This window comes from Rhyacophila brunnea, unplaced genomic scaffold, assembly GCF_057557595.1.
Source record: "Rhyacophila brunnea isolate RB1 unplaced genomic scaffold, BYU_Rbru_1.0 scaffold_15, whole genome shotgun sequence".
Taxonomy (NCBI): Eukaryota; Metazoa; Arthropoda; class Insecta; order Trichoptera; family Rhyacophilidae; genus Rhyacophila; species Rhyacophila brunnea.
Window position 1 is genome coordinate 2925237 of NW_028232806.1, and position 20977 is coordinate 2946213.

Here is a 20977-nt window from a genome sequence, read left to right on the forward strand (position 1 = left end):
GCTTAATTGAGTGATTTATGAAATCACTAATCAAATAATGGAAGAATAAGCATTGAAAAAAGAATTTATTAATGAAGAGGAAGCGTAAAAATACAAAATGATTCACTTATTGACGCGTTGTGAAGTCGATTTCTTACAAATAAATCGGTAAATTGCACAGAACAGATAATAAATTGACTTCCGATAGGCTATATACCAATACAGTAATTTAACGCATGGTTTTGAATGAGTGAGTGTCCTACAAATATGAACGACGCATTATAGACGTGCAATAGTGTATGTAATACACCAACATTAAATGAGCGTCAATCCATAAACCGAGAGCAGTTGTCAGTATTTGACGTACGACATATTCTTGACACGTGTTTAAATTTCTCCCGTATTCTTCCTTACTCGAGATCGGTTGCCTGCTTCTTCTTACCCGTTAGGTATTTCACTTTAAAAAAATCACATCAGTCACTCAATCACATGACCTATACAAGTTTGGTACCTACTATTTTATTACATAGATGTCAGTAGCATAGTTAGTAATAAAAAAATGGTAGTAGTTTAGAAAGACAGATGCCTTCATTGTCTTCCGACAAAATTCTAATATATTACTGTATCATTTTGCTTGGACGATTACACTTGTCAATTTGTTTGTGTATCTAAATTAGAAAATTTTGTTAAAATTATCTAAGTCTAAATGAACCGCCGGTGCGCCTGCCAAACCAAATGTTAGTTATTTTTGTCGCTGTTAAGTAAATACATTCAACATCATGTTGACTGTTTACATAGAAGAAAACTGGAAGAGGAGGATTTAATTAGGGGCTCACGTTCCGTATAAAGGTAGAAAAAGAAGAATTTGGGGTATCTTTGTAAGTTAAGCCTGAACAATCCGTTTGACAATGAGTAATGTAAGTATGTACATGTTATATTGTTTTTTAATTTATGTACGAGTCAGAGTATGGACCTAATAGGTTGAGCAAGTGGCTGACACCATTTCTCATAAAAACAAAATCTGTTAATACAAACCTCCATTCTGTGGAGGGGCCATGTGATCCTATTAGGATCGGACATGGTCGGAAAAATGTAACATGTCATGTACTAAAAAATGATTTAATTTCCAATTTTAAGACTTTAACAATATACTCCTTTGATAGTATCTATAGGTAAGTGTTTATTATATTATTTTATGTGGTCATGAAATTGTGATTTCTACGATGAGAAAAGATAGGGTGTCATACTGACATACTTATATTAATATGTCTCATACAAAGTCTATATGTGTCGCTGATAACACTTTTTCATTATGTTGAGAAAATCAATAAAAACTTTTTCAACTTAAAAGGTTTTTGAATGTTTTAGTAGTGTATAGCGGGTATTGATAGACGCATTGATTTTGTTTCATAAATGACAGTTAATCGTAGCGGATTTTGAAAAAGGCGATAAAATTTTCATGTAGAGATTTTAATAAAGAATCCAACGATATATATCTTAATTATTTCAAAAAAGTGTTATAGCGGATTTTGAAATTTAGCGACACATATATTGTTCATGCTTAGTTATGATACTTACTCAAAATTCTTCATTTTCAACCATTATAAGACTCACTGCCCATTATGATGGCCAGCCCGGTGCAATTCGACGCAACGGTCAGAGCATGCATATTTGTAATTATGTATGTAATTCGCTGTCTAAGTATTAAGGTGAGGTAAGAGGGTAAGAGAGGATCATTGTGCATCGAAAACGTCTGGTGGTTATCCCATCGACCGGCCGTTACGTTAAATTGCAGCGACTGGCCGGCTAATGGGTACAGGGGCTAAGGCACTTGTGGTCATAAGTACTGATAATTTCTATCATGGCAACAAGTGAATCATTATGTAAATTGAAACTGTTAGGAAAATACACTACTTTAACTTCTCCATCTGAGAGCGTAGAACATAGCACACAGCACGACTAATAACGTAACGGATACGCTATTCAGAAAGGTGGCTTTACTGGCGGCGGGCGCTTCGTGGACGGTGAAGCTGGGGCCAACAGACTGCGGCTTCTCTCTGACTGTCGCTGCCTGAACTTCGCCTGAATTGTTTTCGGAGCCGAGGTGAAGGTGTGTACTATCATCCAGCATCTGATTGGCTATTTTCAGATTCCTCAGGAGTTTGCTGACGTCATCTGAAAAAGATAAGTGACGTTATGATAGAACACGTTTATAATATGCACCTCAGTGTTGTATTTTATTTATGTTGGCTATAATACACAGTCCCACGATGGCCGAGCGGCTTACATAATAGAAACCTGTACGTTCTTAAAATAATTTACCATTCTAAGCGTTGTGACGTCAACAACGATTGTGGTTGGTATTATGAACAATGATATATCTACGATTTACTTCAATAAACTTCTTTCATCTTACCAGCCTCATTGTTGTCATCTTCGACTTTGATGAAGGTGGTGAGTGAGATCTCGTAGAGTTTGTTGTTTTCGCTTCCGCTGTTGATTGCCCTCCTTCTTCGACCATATCCGGTAGCTCCATTACTGCATGGTGCCTGTGTGACAGAATAATCAAATTAAACAACTTGCCACACGAGAAGAACCTACTTTATTTATGCCTCACGATATTACTATGGCAGTATCTGACAGGCCGCAAGATTTTTAACGACACACGTTGAATGTAGAGCAAAGCTCTTTACTACAATCGCTGTAATACCTATAATTTGTGTTTTAGTATTTCATGATTATCCAAACAGATGTCACTGTGTGTTTAATTTTTTAGAGTGTGCAAATCAATTGACAGTGGCTAGTAATTTGAGTTTAATAGCGCTTGTACACGTACATGGATTTACTGGCAGCAATAGTGAGTATTTTAAACTATCGTGACAATAACTGTTTACACGTAAAAGTGCTAACTGTTTCTCCAATCTCATTTTTAAAAGTGAGCGAGACCTGATGTTGTCATTTTATGGTACTATTTCGTACTATTTGACAGGTAGTGAAAATCGGTCAATCTGAAAATTCATTCGTAGTTCGTTTTTTTTGTCGGCAGGTTCGCCACTATCGTTCTACTGCACAGGTGCAGATCGAAAAAATCCTACTGTCGCATGAAAATTCAGAGGCTTCCAAACTTTTTTAATTCATGCATGCAATCTTGGTAACTGCTTTTCTTGTTATGGCCGCGATAATACTTACTGTCAACAGTAAATCTATGCATGTCGCGAGCCTCTAGGTTCTAAGTGTTCGTCCTTGAAAAAACAAACTCAACAATGAAGTAGTATTCTAAGCTGCCACATTGTTACTTTTGTTTCGTCAAGGACAAACACTTAGAACCTTGTAGTTCTCCACTCGCAATGTGTAAATGGGGTATAAAGTCGGACGAGATAATTTGCAAAATTCGTATGTGCGGCCTGTTGATTACGGCCTCATAGAGCGAGATGACTCGCTGAAGACATATAACCGGTTAATAAAGAAACTGTGCAACCAATGTACCTATATTGTCCGTCATATGTCTTCTGTTTGTGCTAATTATAATATTATATCTACCTTTCTCATACAGCTTCAACTTGAGTTAATTCAACACAGTTCAATCAGTATAAACAAACCAATATCAAATTGAAGATTGCATTTCTTATACAGTTTTTTTTATATAACAATACATATCTGGCACCCACTATTGTCCGCTATTGCAGAGCGGTTATGCGTCAGGCCTATAATGTTGTGGCTCCCTGGTTCGAATCACAGGTCTGGCAAAATTCGCATATCGATTGCTTAATCTTCAAACTGGTTAACTCCACTTGAAGGAGAAAAAACTTAATAATTTGAGCAAAATTTAACAATTCCAAAAATACACTTTTTTTTTACAAATAAGCTGCACCATGAATTAATACACTATTTTAGCTTCAATTTTACATATAAAGAAAAATTATATAAAGAGCGGAGTTGTTTCATGTATGATATTGGAAATTTGGCACCTGCAGTTGGCTGTATTATGTGAAGAACGATAACGCATTTATTTATAGGTTTAGGAGTTTTAAATTTTGTGTGAGCATAGATAACATGCTTTATAACAAAATGCTATCAAAATCTCATTCTTGGTCAAAAGTGCAGTTAGCAGGTTTGCAGACTAAGCAGTCGATATTGTCTTTCAATGTGTGTTTGGATCGAGGGTATAGACCTGATAGGTTAAGCAAGTGGATAACATCCATTTTTCGTAAAAAATAACTACACTAGAGTGGAGTAACTACCCTAGTAACAAAAATCAACATTTGTACATGCTATGTTACGGCTGCCATCTTGGAAAATGGTAGACAATATTCAGTTTTTCAGCTATATCTCATTAATGGCTGAAAATATCTATTATGTAATATGTATCGCATGGCCAATAAAGTCTTCATTAATAATTGAAGAGTGACCATTCCAAACCGGCCTTAGTCCAAAATTTAAAATTTTCATGTTTTGATGGAATCCAATAGAGTGTGCTGAGATCTATAGTCTCACTAAAACTTATATTTTACAAAATAATATTATAAATTCAATTTGATGTCGAAATGTGCCTTTTTTTTCAAAACAGCACTAAGGTAACGGTTGATTCTTTCCAAACTCGCCTAAGGATATACGCGCATGCGCAGTTGAACTCTTTTTGCTACATTTACGCTCCAAGCGGCCATAATATAATATTGTAACACGTCAGATTAGAAATGTCAGATGAAATATTAGAGAATTTGTGTTTTATAAGTTCATGTGCACATACATTAGTAAACTATTTTTTTTATTGAAGATGATCCTAAATTGTAGTATTATTATATAATATATATATATGCTGTAAAAGTTACAATGTTTACCTTTTTATCAAAAAATGCAATAAAGTGAAAGAAATTTAATATTATTTTTATTCATTAATCATCCCAACAGACCTGTCCATGACCACATTCTATTACACAATCATAATTGTACACACAAAAGATACTCAACTTTACTTTATTGTGTTACAAACTGTACGTAGTACAGACTTAGGGCCATTTTGAAAAAAGTTAGTTTTTGAATGATTTTTTTTGAAGTTTTACTATACTTTTTAATGTTATTTATATTTCATGTTTTCGAGTCTTTGAATTTTCTATGAAAATGCCAAACATTATAGTACCGAAAAATTAAGAGGTAAATTGCAAATCACAAAAATATGATTATCATCTCAAAATCAGATTTTTAGACTTAGGCCGGTTTGAAATGTCACTCTTCAATAATTGTTTCTATTCCAATCTCTATCTTTCTTTGCACGATGAGTTAATATTAGTATATAGACTTACCCCTTGGCATTTGTCCAAGCATACTTGAACTGTCCCTCTGAACTGAACGTAGGTTGTGTCGGGAAATTTGAAGGCTCGGAACTTGGCTTCCAACGAATCTCCGTTGGTTGTCACAAAGTTGTCAAACAGGTACGGATCCACCGAGCAACTAAATAAAGAAGATCATCATTAATAATTATTACTGTTTTAGTCTCACATTTAAACAGTCCGGGGCCCTACTTGCTGCACCAATCAGGGCTCCAATAGAAAAATATAACACGTTGGGGAGAAAATAAACTATAATGACATATACAGCGAACACAAAATCAATGGGAAATGGTAATATAATATATTTTTAATTCTACAGATGTTTTTTTAAGTCGATAGCTATTTCGGTTGTAACACCACTATCAAGACTATTTATATTAAGTATCATTTATAAAATTGAATTGTGCTAAGTTAATGCTGACTCATTTAATAAATTAATGGGAAGTGGTTTACCATACTCAGTGTGAGAGTGAGAAAGTTGACAGGTGGTAGGTACCAGGGTGAACGGTGGAGGTAAGCTGTTAAGATCCAACATAAATAGTGCACACTAAACTTTGTCAGTCAAACGTATTTGTTTTTATTGAACTAAGACCACATTGTGTATATAGTGTTTGATAGTTTTTAAAATTCAGCTAAACCCTGCCTAATCCAAGCCATAGTAGCTGATAATAGTCAAAAAATATTCATTTATCTATAAAATATCTAAAATTGTAAGTACCATTAAACCATATATATAATTTTAGATATTTTATAGATAGAAGAATAATTTTATTGATTATATTTTGTTAAAGAGGCAGGACATCATGAATTTTAAAAAACTAACAAACACCATCTATCTGTAATATTATGTATTTTTAATTCAATGAAAACAAATAAGTATGACTGAAAAAGTGTGCACTATTTTTGTCAGATCGCACATAGTATACCTAAACTATTACTAACCAGCACCATCTACAAATTATATTCTAAGTTCAATGAAAACAAATAACTATGACTGACAAAGTCTAGTGTGCACTATTTATGTCAGATCTTAACAGCTTAACCTCACTCCTCACCACTGGTAGGTACTGCCGCCTGATAATATTTGCTAGTTATACAATAATTAGTACTTACCCATTGAAGACGATTGTCTCTTGCTGTGTGGCAGTATCAGAGACTTGGAGATGTGAGACCATCAGGCCGTAGACGGGAGCCGAGCCCTTGTCGAGGAATACTTTCATCGCCAAAGGCGTACCGGGCCGTACTGAGATTTCACCGGAGACTCTGAAAGAATGATAATCATCATAACTCAAGATTTACGTTGTAGAGTGTCATCAAATAGGATTTGTGTGAGAACAAAATGTTGTTTGCTCAATATGTGTGTTCTCCTGTATGGCTGTGAGACAAAGCTTCTTATCAAGCTTCAAAGGTCTCGACTAGTGAGCTTTGAGAATCGATGTTTCTGCCAAACCTTAGGGGTACATCGGAACGACCGCATTACAAACACTCGTGTTAATTACATATTAAAACTACACCATTAAGTTCGTGAGCGACACTCTGTACCTATGTAGCATCAATATCCTCAAGAGTTCCGTCGCCAACCCTCCCCAATACTGCAGCCATGGCCACAAGAGGAGGGGGGCTGTCAGGACTCTAGCCTAGGGGCCCGGACTCACGGGAGCCCGGTGTGGCGGGTCGACCAGATAAATGATATAAACACACATCTTACATTTGCTCTAATAGTAGGCGTTATTTTACTTAGAAGTCATTACTATTTTAAAATATAATAATATGATAGGGCGTTGCAATTTTTGGCTGTTGTGCGTTGGATACTCAACAACTTTATAATTCGATGTGTTAAATTGCTAAAAATACACTGAATTTTATTTGACCTCGAACACCATTTGGAAAATGCCACAGTAGAACGTCAAACTATCTTTAACCTTTAACAATAGGTAGGAGAGCCCGCCAAATATCCTGGCCTGGGAGCCTGCTACATGATGTGGGGGCCATGACTGCAGCGGTACTACAAAGCGATCTATGCGCTGCAGGTCCCACACGGGGGAGGGCACGAGACGTGGTGATGGACCGAGGGAAGTAGCACGGTCTTGTGCTGACAGGGTGAAGTAAGGAAGTAATTATGTATATTATGTCAAAATCAATCCTCCCCCTAGGTAAATCATCAAATAAGTTTCACGTTGATCTGTAAAGTTTTGCTACGAAACCAGTCGTGATTTTATATTTAATATATTGTATTTAATATATGTAGTTTTATGATTTCAGGGTAAAAATGAAGATGTAAAACTCACTCTTTCCCATCTTGGCTGACAGCGACGCCCAACTGCGGTTCGGGAGCTCTTTCTGTTAAGCTTGTTGTGATTTCCAAGTTCCTATAAAACGGATTACAAAATTACATATTTGTGTATTATCTAAATATTAATAATGTATGAAAAGGTTTATTGTTATTAATAGGTACAACCTTTGAGATCGTCCTGACAAGTACGACAAAAAAGACTTGCTCTTATAGTGCCTGTACACGTGCATGGATTTACTGGCAGCAATAGCGTAAAAGTTCTGACTGTCTTTCCAATCCCATTCTTCAAGAGTAAGACGCGATGTTGTCATTTTATGGTACTATTTGACAGGTCGTAAAAATCAGTTAACATCAAAATGAGTCTCTCCGCGATTTACTTCATTTGTTTGCCACTATCTTTTTACTGCGCAGGCGCAGATCGAAAAAAATCCCTACTGTCGCATGAAAATTCAGAAACTTCCAAACTATTTTGATTTATACATGCAAGCTTGCAATTGCAGGATAATACATGTTTACCCATACATTTTATTGTTATGGCCGCGATAATGCTTACTGTCAACACTAAATCCATGCACGTGTAAACGGGGTATTACTTTAAGGACAAACAGCAACATCCAAAAGAAAACGTGAGGGAAAGGATGCAACCATTGAAGAAGAAGTAGATCAATGATATTTTATATTCTCCAAAATATTGTATAGACATTTTTATGTGGACATTGTAAATGCCCTTATCTCGGTGTGTCCCAATTAAACGGAATCAACAGTATAATGATTTAAAATATCTTACTCTGGTTCTTGGAATCCAGCTGGAAGGTCCACCTCCCGCTTGGTGAGCTGGTGATTGAGGTCAGGGCCAAGTGAACACCTCACAGTGAGCATCTCCACGTATGAGTCTGACTCCACCGCTACTTTGTGGTAGAATATCCGCTTACCCTGAAAATTTATTATTAAACACATTTTAATGATTTATCCACAAAGTACTTTATACTATTATATTATTAACTTATTCTATGCAGTAATAACACATACTTGTTGGAATTGACCCTTCCTTTATTGGATGCCAAACTGACTGCCAAGAGCGTGTCCGGAAATTTGTACGTATGCAGTTCGCCGTATCACACTTCACTGTGCAATGTTGATCGGAAATATAATAAATGGTCGTATATAAAAGACCGTCCAACCTTCCAACCTCTTTGGGTCACATAGTACTGAGATAAAATTCATGTCTAAATAAAACACGGTTCTTGTCGGTTTTCAGGATGCCAGTGGCAAACAAATTTTGAAAATAGCCTAGCTAGGTATACTGGATTATTTGTTAGGTTAGGTTAGGTTAGGATATAATAAAATTGGAACATTATTGTCTGCAATGTTCCACGAACAGTGCGTAATTTTTTCTTCTCGGTGCTATAGAGACGACCGTATAGTATACGGTCATCTCTTTCCGATAAGAAAGCTCACGGCAAGCTGTGCTACGGTGAAATGTAATACGTATAATTTAGAGTACAAGAGAGGGATTAGCGATACGTCTTGTATAACAAGAATTACATCCAGGAGAAGCTTTAGGGCAACAACCGTACCTCTGACTGGCAGACTCAAAGAGGATCAATAATTTATTGTTCGCGTGGGTAGCGAATTTAGCTTCTGCGCATCTATTCTATACACAAGACTGCTTTCGACCGCTACGGCAGCTATCTAGAGTAGGAAAGTATCGAAGTGTTATCACTTATTGTAACAATTACAATAAGTTAGCTGTAATTTTTACAATAATTTTACAATGTTTTAACAGCATCTCTCTTGGCTGTGATAAATTTTAGAGCGAGATAGACAGTTTTGACTGTTTAGACGGCTAACTTATTGTAATTGTTACAATAAGTGCTAATACTTCGATACAAACTTACCCTAGATAGCTGCCGTAGTGGCGGAAAGTAGTCTTGTGTATAGGATAGATGCGCTGAAATCCTCAAAGAATGGGTAAGGCCAGTAGAGCATCTCTTCTGAGACAGTCTCGAGTACTGAACATGGAAAGTTAGCCCCCAATCGACTGAGAACCATGGTAGGGCACATAAAAGCCAATACATACTGTATACATGCAGTAATAGAAGCTATCTGATAACCAAAAATGCAAGTGTAATGAAATACAAAGTATGGCACAATAATTATTTTCATTTAAGGCGCATAAAATGTAGCTAATTTCAACGAGATACTACAAATTTACCTTTGCTAACTTCCTGCTCGACGTTCTGTACCCATTGAAGAAGCGAAACGGTAAAGAAAAAGTCCATGATGAAGGGTATGGGAGAATAACTCAGCCAGAGCAATCTGCTTTCAGGACAGTCATTGACAAATTGCTCGTCTACGCATTTTAATATACAAATGGTACCCAAAGGAGAAGCATTTAATTTAGTAATGTAGTAAAAGCTAATGGTTATATATGCAATTTATATACCGTCGGTTGATAGGTGACTCTGGTGACACCGCATTGGTGGACATCTTCAAGGTCCAGCCGGAAGACAGCGGCTCCTTCTTCAATTGATGGTGCGCACGCCTCGTAACCTGAAACATTGTAAATTATTATTGATAAAATATTATTAGGTATAACGGGTTGTCCCATAGTTTTTTTGTTCACTTGCCCGTAGGTCATAACCACCTTTAGTAAACAAAGCCAAGCATAATATTTGGTGGTCCTAAGTAAGAAAAAATATGAAAAAGTAATAATTTCATAAAAGTAGGTTATATAATGTTATCTGGTTAATATGCATTTGTAGTGGATTGACAGAGTAAATGCTTTGCTCCAATAGCGATGGGCACTGGATTGTCACATCAGGTGTTCAGGGTTTGATTCCCGGTGAGGTCGCAATATGTGTTGTAATTGGTAACTTCGTGGCCTGTTAATGAATGATCTATCTCGCGTTCAGCGAGATGGTTTGTCTCGGTTGAATTTGTAAATATTAAAGTTTTTTAAAATATTATTTATAATTATGATTGTCCATCGACTTACAAAATATTTATATCAGCACAAAAGTAAAAAGAGGTGTTCGACAAGGGTGTACCCTTGCTCCAAAATTATTTTATGCAGTTTATACAATAATTGGTAACATCTTTTTTTATTGTATACTTCTAATGTAGGTGCGTAGAGAGCTGAAATTTGTAAGAGAGATTAAAAATATGATTCTCTACCTATAGGTAGTGATAGTTACAAACCTTTTAACTGGTCCAAGTACGCCCTCTCTCTCTTTTCATCGAGTGGTACAATAACTATCATGCTGTTTCCTTTACATGTCACTTTTGCCTGTGTACCTGTAAATAAATAAAGACAAATGTTATAAACAAAGCAAAAATTGAAAACACTTCAGCTATATACCCACTAGAAAAAAATCATATTTTAAAAAAAATATGATGCTCGACGGGATTTGGCCGAGCGACTTAAGCGTCGGTTTATAATGTTATGGGTCCCAGGTTCAAATTCTGGGTCTGGCAAATACATATACCTATTATTGTTTTTCAAATTTGTGTTTGAGTCAGAGTATGGACCTAATAATTGAGCAAGTAGCTAACTTCAATTTCTCGTAAAAACAAAATCTGTTAATACAAAACTTCACTCCGTGGAGGCCCATATGATCTTGTTAGGATCGGACATGGTAAGAAAAAGGTTAGATGTAAGTAAATAAATACATTTGATAAACTATTTTCTTTATTCAATGAATAATTTTTATTATAATAAAATTTAAGAATGTAAGTACATAATATTGTACATACCTATATACTTTTGAACACTTCAGAGAAAATATATTAGATATAACCAATAGAATTTTTTTTTTGAAAAAAGTAAGACACCCAGCAGGAATCAAACCTGCATCTAGAGTTGGGTTGCGGGAGATTTAAAATTTTTAGCATTTCGGGAAATCCCGGATCTCGAGAATCTTTTCTCGGGATTCGGGATTTCTTTATTATCAAATATTAATTGAAAAAACGATTTTCTATATGAAAAAAAGTGGACAGAAACACAAAACTTTCAAAGACTGACGGGGTATTTAACACAATTAAGCCAACGTCGACTCAAAATGAGCGCAATTTTTGCAACATCAGGGAATTTTGTGTCTCAAAAGCGTACGCAATTGTCAGACGCAGCGATTGACAGTCTGTGTTTTTTTTAAATTCTATTTTAATAAGTAATGTTTTGAATTATTTTTGTTTTCCAACTTCTATTTTGTTTGCCTTACATAAATAAAAAAAATCATATTTTTTTGGAATTTGTCTGTTTTTACACTGATTTTAGGATTTTTACAGGTTTTTTTTTAAATTACCCGATATTTCGAGAATTGTCGAGAATTCTTTTCTGGAAATCCCGAATCTCGAGAATACAAAATTTCATCATTTCGGTAAATCCTGAGTCTCGAGATTGAGATTTTCTCGGGAAATACCCAACTCTACCTGCATCTCTCGGGTTTCGCGCCCATACACATCGACAACTATGCTATATGCGCCATATTTAATTGCGATAAATTTTAACTAATGGCTCTAAATACTCTCATTCCCACCTAATATTCGTATGTATATTAAACATAAATAATTTGAAAACACTTCTGCGCATCTATTATATACACAAGACTGCTATCGGCAGCTTTCGAGGGTAGTTTTTCATATGTTTGTATAGAAGTATTATAATTGTTATAATAAGTTAGCCGTCTAAACCAATGATAATCAACCTTTTTTTTTCTTCGGGCCAAATACATATATTTGTAAAGTAACGCGGGCCGCATCACTACTGGTGTGACAAAAAAAATCATGAAACCTCCCCTTTTTTACAAAACATTTTTGAGATTTTAAAAATTATGCGTGTTTTTTAAATCAATCTCTTTATCTATAATATAACACTCTTATACCAGATTTGATGTAGACCATAATGACAATCCTCTTCGGGTGTCACTATCAGTGCGTCAAACGCGAAACGAATCTCAAGATAATATACGAACTTCCTGATAATAAATGTGTTTCGGGCCGCACATAAAAGCTTAAAGGGCCGCAGGTTGAGTATCGCTGTTCTAAACAGTCGAAACTATCTATCTCGCTCTAAAATTTAGCACAGCCAAGAGAGGTGCTGTTAAAACATAGCACTTATTGTAACAATTACAACAATCAATAAGTGCTAATACTTCGATACAAAAATATGAAAAACTACCCTCGAATTCTGCCGATAGCAGTCTTAATGTGTATATAATAGATGCGCTGAGAAAGATATAACCACGTATGAATGTTCAATAACAGGATGTTACGTTGTTAAATTATTCGTTGAATAAAGAAAATAGTTTACTAAAATATTACTTAAGTTAAAAAATTCCATCGTATCACAGTTTGGCAAAAAAAAGTAAACATGTAACTCACGTAACAGTGAATATACTAGTTTAATAACCCTATAGATGACACGTAGATTCTAATATCGTTGCTGTAGGTCCATTGTCCGCACTGACCCCCGCTCTGCCTGGGAACACCTTCATTAGTGTTGGCAGCGTTTCGGAAGGTCATCCACACCACAACTTCCTGCCGCGGCATTGTTTTCGACAGGATGCACATAGATTAATAATAATTACGGCTGGCTGACGAGAACCTCGACCATCACCATTAAGTTATGTCTGATTGACTCAATAAAAACGAAATGAATCGGCAAAACACGCTTTTGCCGGGGCTGTCGATTTGCCGTGCTTAAAAACATTAAGTTAACACTCGAAGTCGGATTGGTTGAAATTATTACATTGCGATAATACTACGGACAATATGTTTCTAATTGCGATTTGTAATAATTGCGAAAAAAATGAATCCAACCATTGCCGACTCAAGTAGAAAGCCGATACATTTACAACGACTGGTCCTACCTTTTCTGTCCCTCCCGTTGTTGTCTATGGATGACCCGTCATTGCCTGTCATTGTTCTATAGAGTGCTCATACTGACGCGTATGTCGTGTTCACACAGGGAATGGTTTGATTTGGATAGATGAGTTACATGATAAATAATACACTAGCATTAACACACCTTCTACAAATGTAATGCATAGATCAATGCTACATATTTTTTGGGAATCGATATTATCACCGGTTGTTGTGTGAAGGACTAGTCTGACTTTGACAGTTGATATTTTTTTTTTTTTTTTAGAATTATTAATAACCATGTCCTTACTTTTTCGTACAAGGTGGTTGTTAGTAATTTTGAACAATCACAAACACCCAGGCTTTGAGAAAAACACATAAATGTTTTGGTCATGACCGGGAATCGAACCCAGACTCTCGGGTGGAAGGCGAGCGCCTTACCCACTGCACCACGAGAGCCGCCTGACAGCTGATATTATATTAATTATAAATAACACTGATAGTAAGTTAATATATTTGATTTGAGAATTTTTTATAATTCAATTTGAAACGAGAAAGGGCGAATCAATATGTCAATCGATCTGGGATCTGATTTTGACAGCTGAACAGTGGACCACTCGTTGCTTGTGCAAAAAGATATGCTCACGCTTTATTCATCTAAAGATGGCGATGATCCAACCAAATACATGCGTTATTGGTAGATAGATGGACGTAAAACCAAGAGATGTCACTGATAGTTAAAGCATTCGGTTACATGTAAACTGTACGTAAAACATTTCACCGTGGCACAGTTTGCCGTGACTGTTCATGTCGGAAATAGATGCGTATAGTATACGGTCTCCAATTTTATTAGATTCAATTTAATTCAATTTTCATAGCTGATTTTGACAAAATTCATGAATTCAAAAATGAAAATCTAACCTACCCTAACAAATAATCCAGTATATTGGCTATTTTCAAAATTTGTTTGCTGCTGGCTTCTTGTAAACTATAAACCGACAAGAACCGTGTTTTATTTAGACATGAATTTTATATCAGTACTATACGACTCAAAGAGATTGGACGGTTTTTAATATACGGCCATATATTTCCGATACAACATTTTACGGTGAAGTGTAATACGGCGAACTGCATACGTACAAGTTTTCGGACACGAAAGCTTTAGAGATGTGGCTGTATAGACGCATCCTCAAAATTCCTTGAAATGACCGGGTGACAAAATACGTTGAAGTTCTCAATCGAATGGGAAAGGACCGAAAAGTTGTGCGTAGTATCAAAACAAGAAAACTACAGTACCTCAGCTACAGTATGAGATGACAAAAGTTCAGCATTCGCCAACTTGTCATCCAAGGAAAGACCAACGGTAAGCGTAGCAGAAGACGACGCGTGACTTAGTGACTTAAGAACCTCCGAACTCCGTACGAGTGCAGTTCCGTTGAACTGATGATGAGGTCCGACGGCCGACCTCCGCTAGGGGATGGCATTGGCAAGAAGATTGGTTGATTATTGCCCACTCAGGAAACTGGCTTACCCTACCGGGTGTAGTAGCAGTTTTAAAGCAAGGCGCCGACTCTCTTCAAATATTGAATGTGCATTTTGTTTACGTGAGAAATTTTAATGCTAAACTAAATAACACAAAATTCTTTAAACGAGTTTAAGTTTATCCCATTTTTTTCCACACTCGAAATCCATACCACACCTGGCAGTGGCGAAGGGTGAAGGTAGGCTGTTAAGATTCGATATTAATAGTGCACCCTAAACGTTGTCGGTTATACGTATTTGTTTGCATTGAAATAATAATAAGTATAAACTACAACGTTACCTTACTATTAAGACCTCGTAATATTATTATGAAGACGTCCAATATTATGGAAAAATGAAGTTTGTTCGACAAAATGTAAACAAAAAAACATTTTAAATCATAACAAAACCTTGGTTTTCTAGACTAGTATGCTGTCCCGACAAATTCGAAAAACTCGTAAGTCTCGTGGTTTCAAATAAATCAAATTAAAACCTCGTATTTCACAACCAGAGTTAGCAGATTCATCGATTAGAGAGGTGTTTAAAATATTGTTTTTATTACGTTTTTTCTTTCCCCTCAACATTATTCTCAAATAGATTTACGAGGTTTTAATAGTAAGGTGACGAGATAGTGCTGGTTAGTTTTTAAATATCATTAATTCTTGAGAGTCTAACTGCATTATAAAGCTTTTAATTAAGGGCGGACGTGCTCAGCGTGGGTCAAAATGGAGCTTTTTTTCTATTTTAAAAACATTGTCCTGGACATACCTTAAACGTTGTAGATAATCTATTTATATAATTTTGAAACCTTATTATCCTTTATATTTATTTTAAACATTTGATGACTGCATAAAGTATTTTTATTACATAAAATAGTATTCTTTTAAACCTCTCGCTCTAATGTTTTAGAATATAGTCATATTTCAGTACATAAATGTGCAGTGGTGGTAAGATTTTTTACATTTATTAATTTTTATACGCATTTATAAAACCATTAGTATAATTTATATCGACATTATTATAGTGAAATATTTTTTTTTCCGACCATGTCCGATCCTAATAGGATCATATGGGCCTCCACAGAGTAGAGGTTTGTATTAACATTTTTTTTTACGAGAAATGTATGTCAGCCACTTGCTCAACCTATTAGGTCCATACACTGACTCACACACATATTGAAAAACAATATGTGTACTTGCCAGACCCAGGATTCGAACCTGGGACCCACGGCATGATAGTCCAACGCTTATGCCGCGCGGCCACCGTGGGTTACGATAAAAAATTATATTGATAATCTCTTATCGATAAAAGGTTTAAAAGAATACTATTTTATGTAATAAAAATACTTTATGCAGTCATCAAATGTTTAAAATAAATATGAAGGATAATAAGGCTTCAAAATTATATAAATAGATTATCTACAACGATTAAGGTATGTCCAGGATCATGCTTTGAAAATAGAACAAAAGCTCCATTTTGACCTACGCTGAGCATGTACCCCCTTAATGTGATAATATTACGTAATATATCTGTATGACATTGTAATAAAATCATTTGGCAAATAATAATTATTATTTACCATTTTCACAATGTCATCTACGATTTATTTATTAATTATTGACATTTAAAATCGAAATAATTTTATGCAGCAAACTGCCGGCTATGTGTAATGTTAATTAATTTTGATTGTTTTCAATTTTCAAGGACCCCAAGAAACAGAATCGACTGAACATAGAAACAAAGCTGTCTCATGGAACGATTTAAGTGATGTCACCATATTATCTTAGCACCAAAGGCTGTGAAAGACGCCGATCGTTGGTATTGGAGCCAAATTTATACATTATACGAAATGTATTAATAGTTAGTAATAAGCAGTCGGTTCCATGACAAAACAGAACAACGATAAATATAAGTATGACCTTTCAGGAAAAATATAAATTTAAGTAATATTGAAATTGTCTTATCTCTATTATGTTGATAGATTTTTAATAGCACAGATTTTCAATACGCCATAATAAATCAAATTATATACCTACCTAATTTCTGCATTCCTAATCGCTAGAAAGCCTCAAATAAACGGGACTTAACTCGGTGTTGGTACTACGGGTACAACGAAATAATGACCGAACCTAACCTAACCTAACCTAAATAGATTCCACAAAAATTAATGTTTCATTTTTCCCCTGGCTGTTCTGTCTTTTCCGGTTACCATATGTAGGTATATATCCTCGAGTATACCCAGTAAATATGACTGCTTGGTAACCGGACAAAACAGAATAGCTAGGGGAAAAATGAAACATTAATTTTTGCGGAATCTATTTAGGTTAGGTTAGGTTAGGTTCGGTCATTATTTCGTTGTACCCGTAGTACCAACACCGAGTTAAGTCCCGTTTATTTGAGGCTTTCTAGCGATTAGGAATGCAGAGATTAGGTATATAACTTATACTATAGATACATATAATTTATATATATAAACACAGGTATATAATTTGATTTATTATGGCGTATTGAAAATCTGTGCTATTAAAAATCTATCAACATAATAGCGATAGGACAATTTCAATATTACCTAAATTTATATTTTTCCTGAAAGGTCATAGTTATATTTATCGTTCTTCTGTTTTGTCATGGAACCTCTACATAATATACTTACCGTGCCCCAATCTTTTAAAAATTACCGATACATTCTTAAAAAAAAAATATTTTGAAGCTAAAAATTAAGGTTAAAATACAAGCAAAATTTTCTTCTAAAAACACAGTATGCCCATTGGTAATCTCTATATACATTAAAATAATAACAAACTTCAAGTAATTGAAGCGCTAAAAATGGTTTTATGAAATTTTGAGATAAATTGAAATAACATAATATATCATTTACTACCTACCGTTATAGCCGATTTGGAAACTAAGCTAGATTTTTAATAATCAATACTGACGTATTTGGCTGAGTTTGAAATTAAAACTCAGACCGTACTATGGTACCTAGACAAAATAATCGAAAAACCGTTTTAGCCGCTTTTGAAAGTAAGCGCTTCTTATCTGTCAGTTTGCTTGATTATAATTTTCAAAATCACTGGACAACATTTTCATAGATTAAAGACATGTACCTACAATATTATTTGAACCAATTCAATTCTCGATATATGTATTAAAAGAATCGTCTCGAAAATAAAAGCGCTTTCGACAATATGCGGTAAGGAATGGGTTGAGAAGCGCGCGCCTAGAAATCGAACAATTAATAATATCTATGAATGAATATATTTGTCTACTTATTGTTTTAGTATTTCATGCAGACGTGAATATATTTACTATAAATATATGGTATTTCATATATAGATAGGTATTATGTAGTGCAGTGGTAATCAAACTTTTTCGATCACGTAGCCCCAATATTATGTATAAGTAAGTATACTGAAAAATATTAAACAAGGGAAATATGCATTTATGCCAGGATTGCCAGTGAACTCAGAAACAGAAATACTGAAATACCTAACTGGTGTAGAGAAACAGGCAACCGATCTCGAATGTTGAAGAATATGGGATAAACTTAAAAACGTGTGAAGAATACGTCATTCTAAAGTTGTCCTTCGTTCTGACAACTGCTCTCGTTTTATACACTGACGCTCATTCAATATTGGTGTATTTGAAGGTTGCAACACACACTATTGCACATCTATAACATGTGGTTCATTTTCGTAGGACACTCACACATTCAAAACCCTTCGTCAAAATGTAGTGTATTGGGGAATAGCCTATCGGAATTCTAGTTATTAATCTGTTCTGTGGTTAATGCCATCATGGAATATACTAACTATTATTTCGTATTATATATTATATATATGACAGCTTTAATATTATGTTTTTTAAACAAGACATTACTTATGTGGGGTTCGATGTGGGTCATCAATGTGGGGTTCGATTTGAGTTACCACTGTGGGAGTCATGGTGTTGAGGATGATGATGAAGAAGTCGAAGATAGATGCAGGAGCGAGTTTTATTTTCGGTGTAGACAGTCGGTACAAGAGTATGTTACAGTAGTTATGTTATAAAACTATGATAATGTTCCGATGTCCGAATCTCGGGACAATGAGATGTTGTGCGGGACGATACGGAGATTGAGATAATAACGGACCAGGTACTTAGATTCGAGTGACATTTCCGATGAAGTATTATTCGCTATTTATTCAATCAAAATACTATTCTTTTTATTGAAATAATCTAGTCAGCGTATCTGGCGTTTGCGTCAATGGATGACTGACTAAGTGAAAAACGGATATTATTTATTATTGCGGTCAAATCCATACCGAATTTACTATAATTGACACTATGAAAAATAGATATTTAATTTGTAATTCCATATCTCTATACTTATAATGTTTGTTAAAATCCGTTTCAAAATAATCATTCAAAAACAGACAAGATATACGTTCAACCTCCCGCACGCAAATGTAATTTAAATCACAAATAAAATATTGTTGTGCATCACTGTCCAGACAATTTATAGTCTTGTCCTTGTATTGGTTCGATTGAAAGAGTGGTTATATTTCGTCTTGTATGATGTAGATACAGAATACATTCACCAAATGGCCAATGGACGCCAGGGCGATAAAAAAAAACAAAACAAAATAACCGACGGGAAATGACGTCAGCCCTGACAAAGCAAACTTTAACACATCTCAAAAATTGAGTTAACAATCCAAAAACACCTGGATATTATAATATTATAGTAGCTGATGTGTCCGGATTTGTATGGGGTCACTTGATCGATATACATTTCTATTATTTTAACAAAACAATAATAATTATATTTTTCGCGGGGGTGCGCAAAACAACTCACCAAAGTTTCATTGCAATCGGATGAATGGTATAGGAACGCATACGAATAGAAGAAGAAGATGGTTGTACTAATTCAGAAACCTTCGCGAGTGTGCGCACAACAACTGACCAAAGTTTCATTGGAATCGGATGCAGTGACGTCCCGTGGGGGTAGGCAGATTGAGCGTCGCTTGGGGGCGGCAGTTACTCGAAGGGCGGCAAATCGAGGAGAATCATTTGGTATATATATATAAATAGCTACCTAAACTTAAGTAAGAACGAAAATATTTTTCGATTAAAAAAATCAGCTCACTGGTTGGAAACAAAATGTACAAACTGCATAATGGTACTAACGTAAAGTGTCAGAAATATCAACTAAATAGGACCTCAAACTCTGGTGAAATAAATAAGTGTCTAACTTCTTATATTATATTAATTCGTTTTTTATATCTAAATTTAATTTTGTATGTTTTAGTGGTAGATATATACCTACATATTTTGTTAGTAATTTATCCATACAACATGTTTTTTGGATATTGGAGTCATAAGAAGATGATAAACAATACTGTATAAAAAATGGGGTGGCATTTTGGCGCTGCCTAGGGGCGGCATTTTGTCTCGGGACGTCACTGATCGGATGAATGGTATAGGAACCATACGAATAAAAGAAGATAGAATGAAGAAGAAGATGGTTTTTCTAATTCAGAAACCTTCGCGGGTGTGCGCACAACAACTGACAAAAGTTTCATCGCAATCGGATGAATGGTATGGGAACGCATACGGGACACACAGACAAACATTCATATATATATAGATAATATAATATGTGGGTGTATTCAATACTTATCGACCGCTAAAGTGATAAATAGGTACTATCACTTTATCATATTTATGTATTGAGGTATTATAATTGTTACAATAAGTTAGCCGTTTAAACAGTCAAAACTGCTCACACAGCCAAGAGAGGTGCTGTTAAAACATAGCACTTATTGTAACAATTAGAACTAATTGTTACAATGACTGCTAATATTTCGATACAGACCTACCCTAGATAGCTGCCGTAGAGGCCGAAATGCAGTATTGTGTATAGAATAGACGCGATGGACTACACATTGCAAATAGTATTGGTTAGTTTTTAAAATTCAAACTAAGCCATAGCACAGCCTATCACCACTATTAT

At 35.2% G+C, this 20977-nt stretch overlaps 1 protein-coding gene across 1 annotated transcript in view; it reads right to left on the minus strand.

Annotated features, from left to right (window-relative positions):
• Positions 1-384: 384 nt before the first annotated feature.
• Positions 385-20977, minus strand: part of qsm (Zona pelucida superfamily protein qsm) — a 100955-nt gene continuing 80362 nt past the window's right edge. The window contains exons 3-10 of the mRNA XM_085942679.1: positions 10801-10896; positions 10046-10152; positions 8387-8532; positions 7595-7675; positions 6420-6569; positions 5280-5427; positions 2396-2528; positions 385-2154 (exon numbers count right to left, since the gene is read on the minus strand). Coding sequence (XP_085798805.1) covers positions 1895-2154; positions 2396-2528; positions 5280-5427; positions 6420-6569; positions 7595-7675; positions 8387-8532; positions 10046-10152; positions 10801-10896 — 1121 coding nt within the window. The 3' untranslated portion in view covers positions 385-1894. The remainder of the gene's footprint in view (positions 2155-2395; positions 2529-5279; positions 5428-6419; positions 6570-7594; positions 7676-8386; positions 8533-10045; positions 10153-10800; positions 10897-20977) is intronic.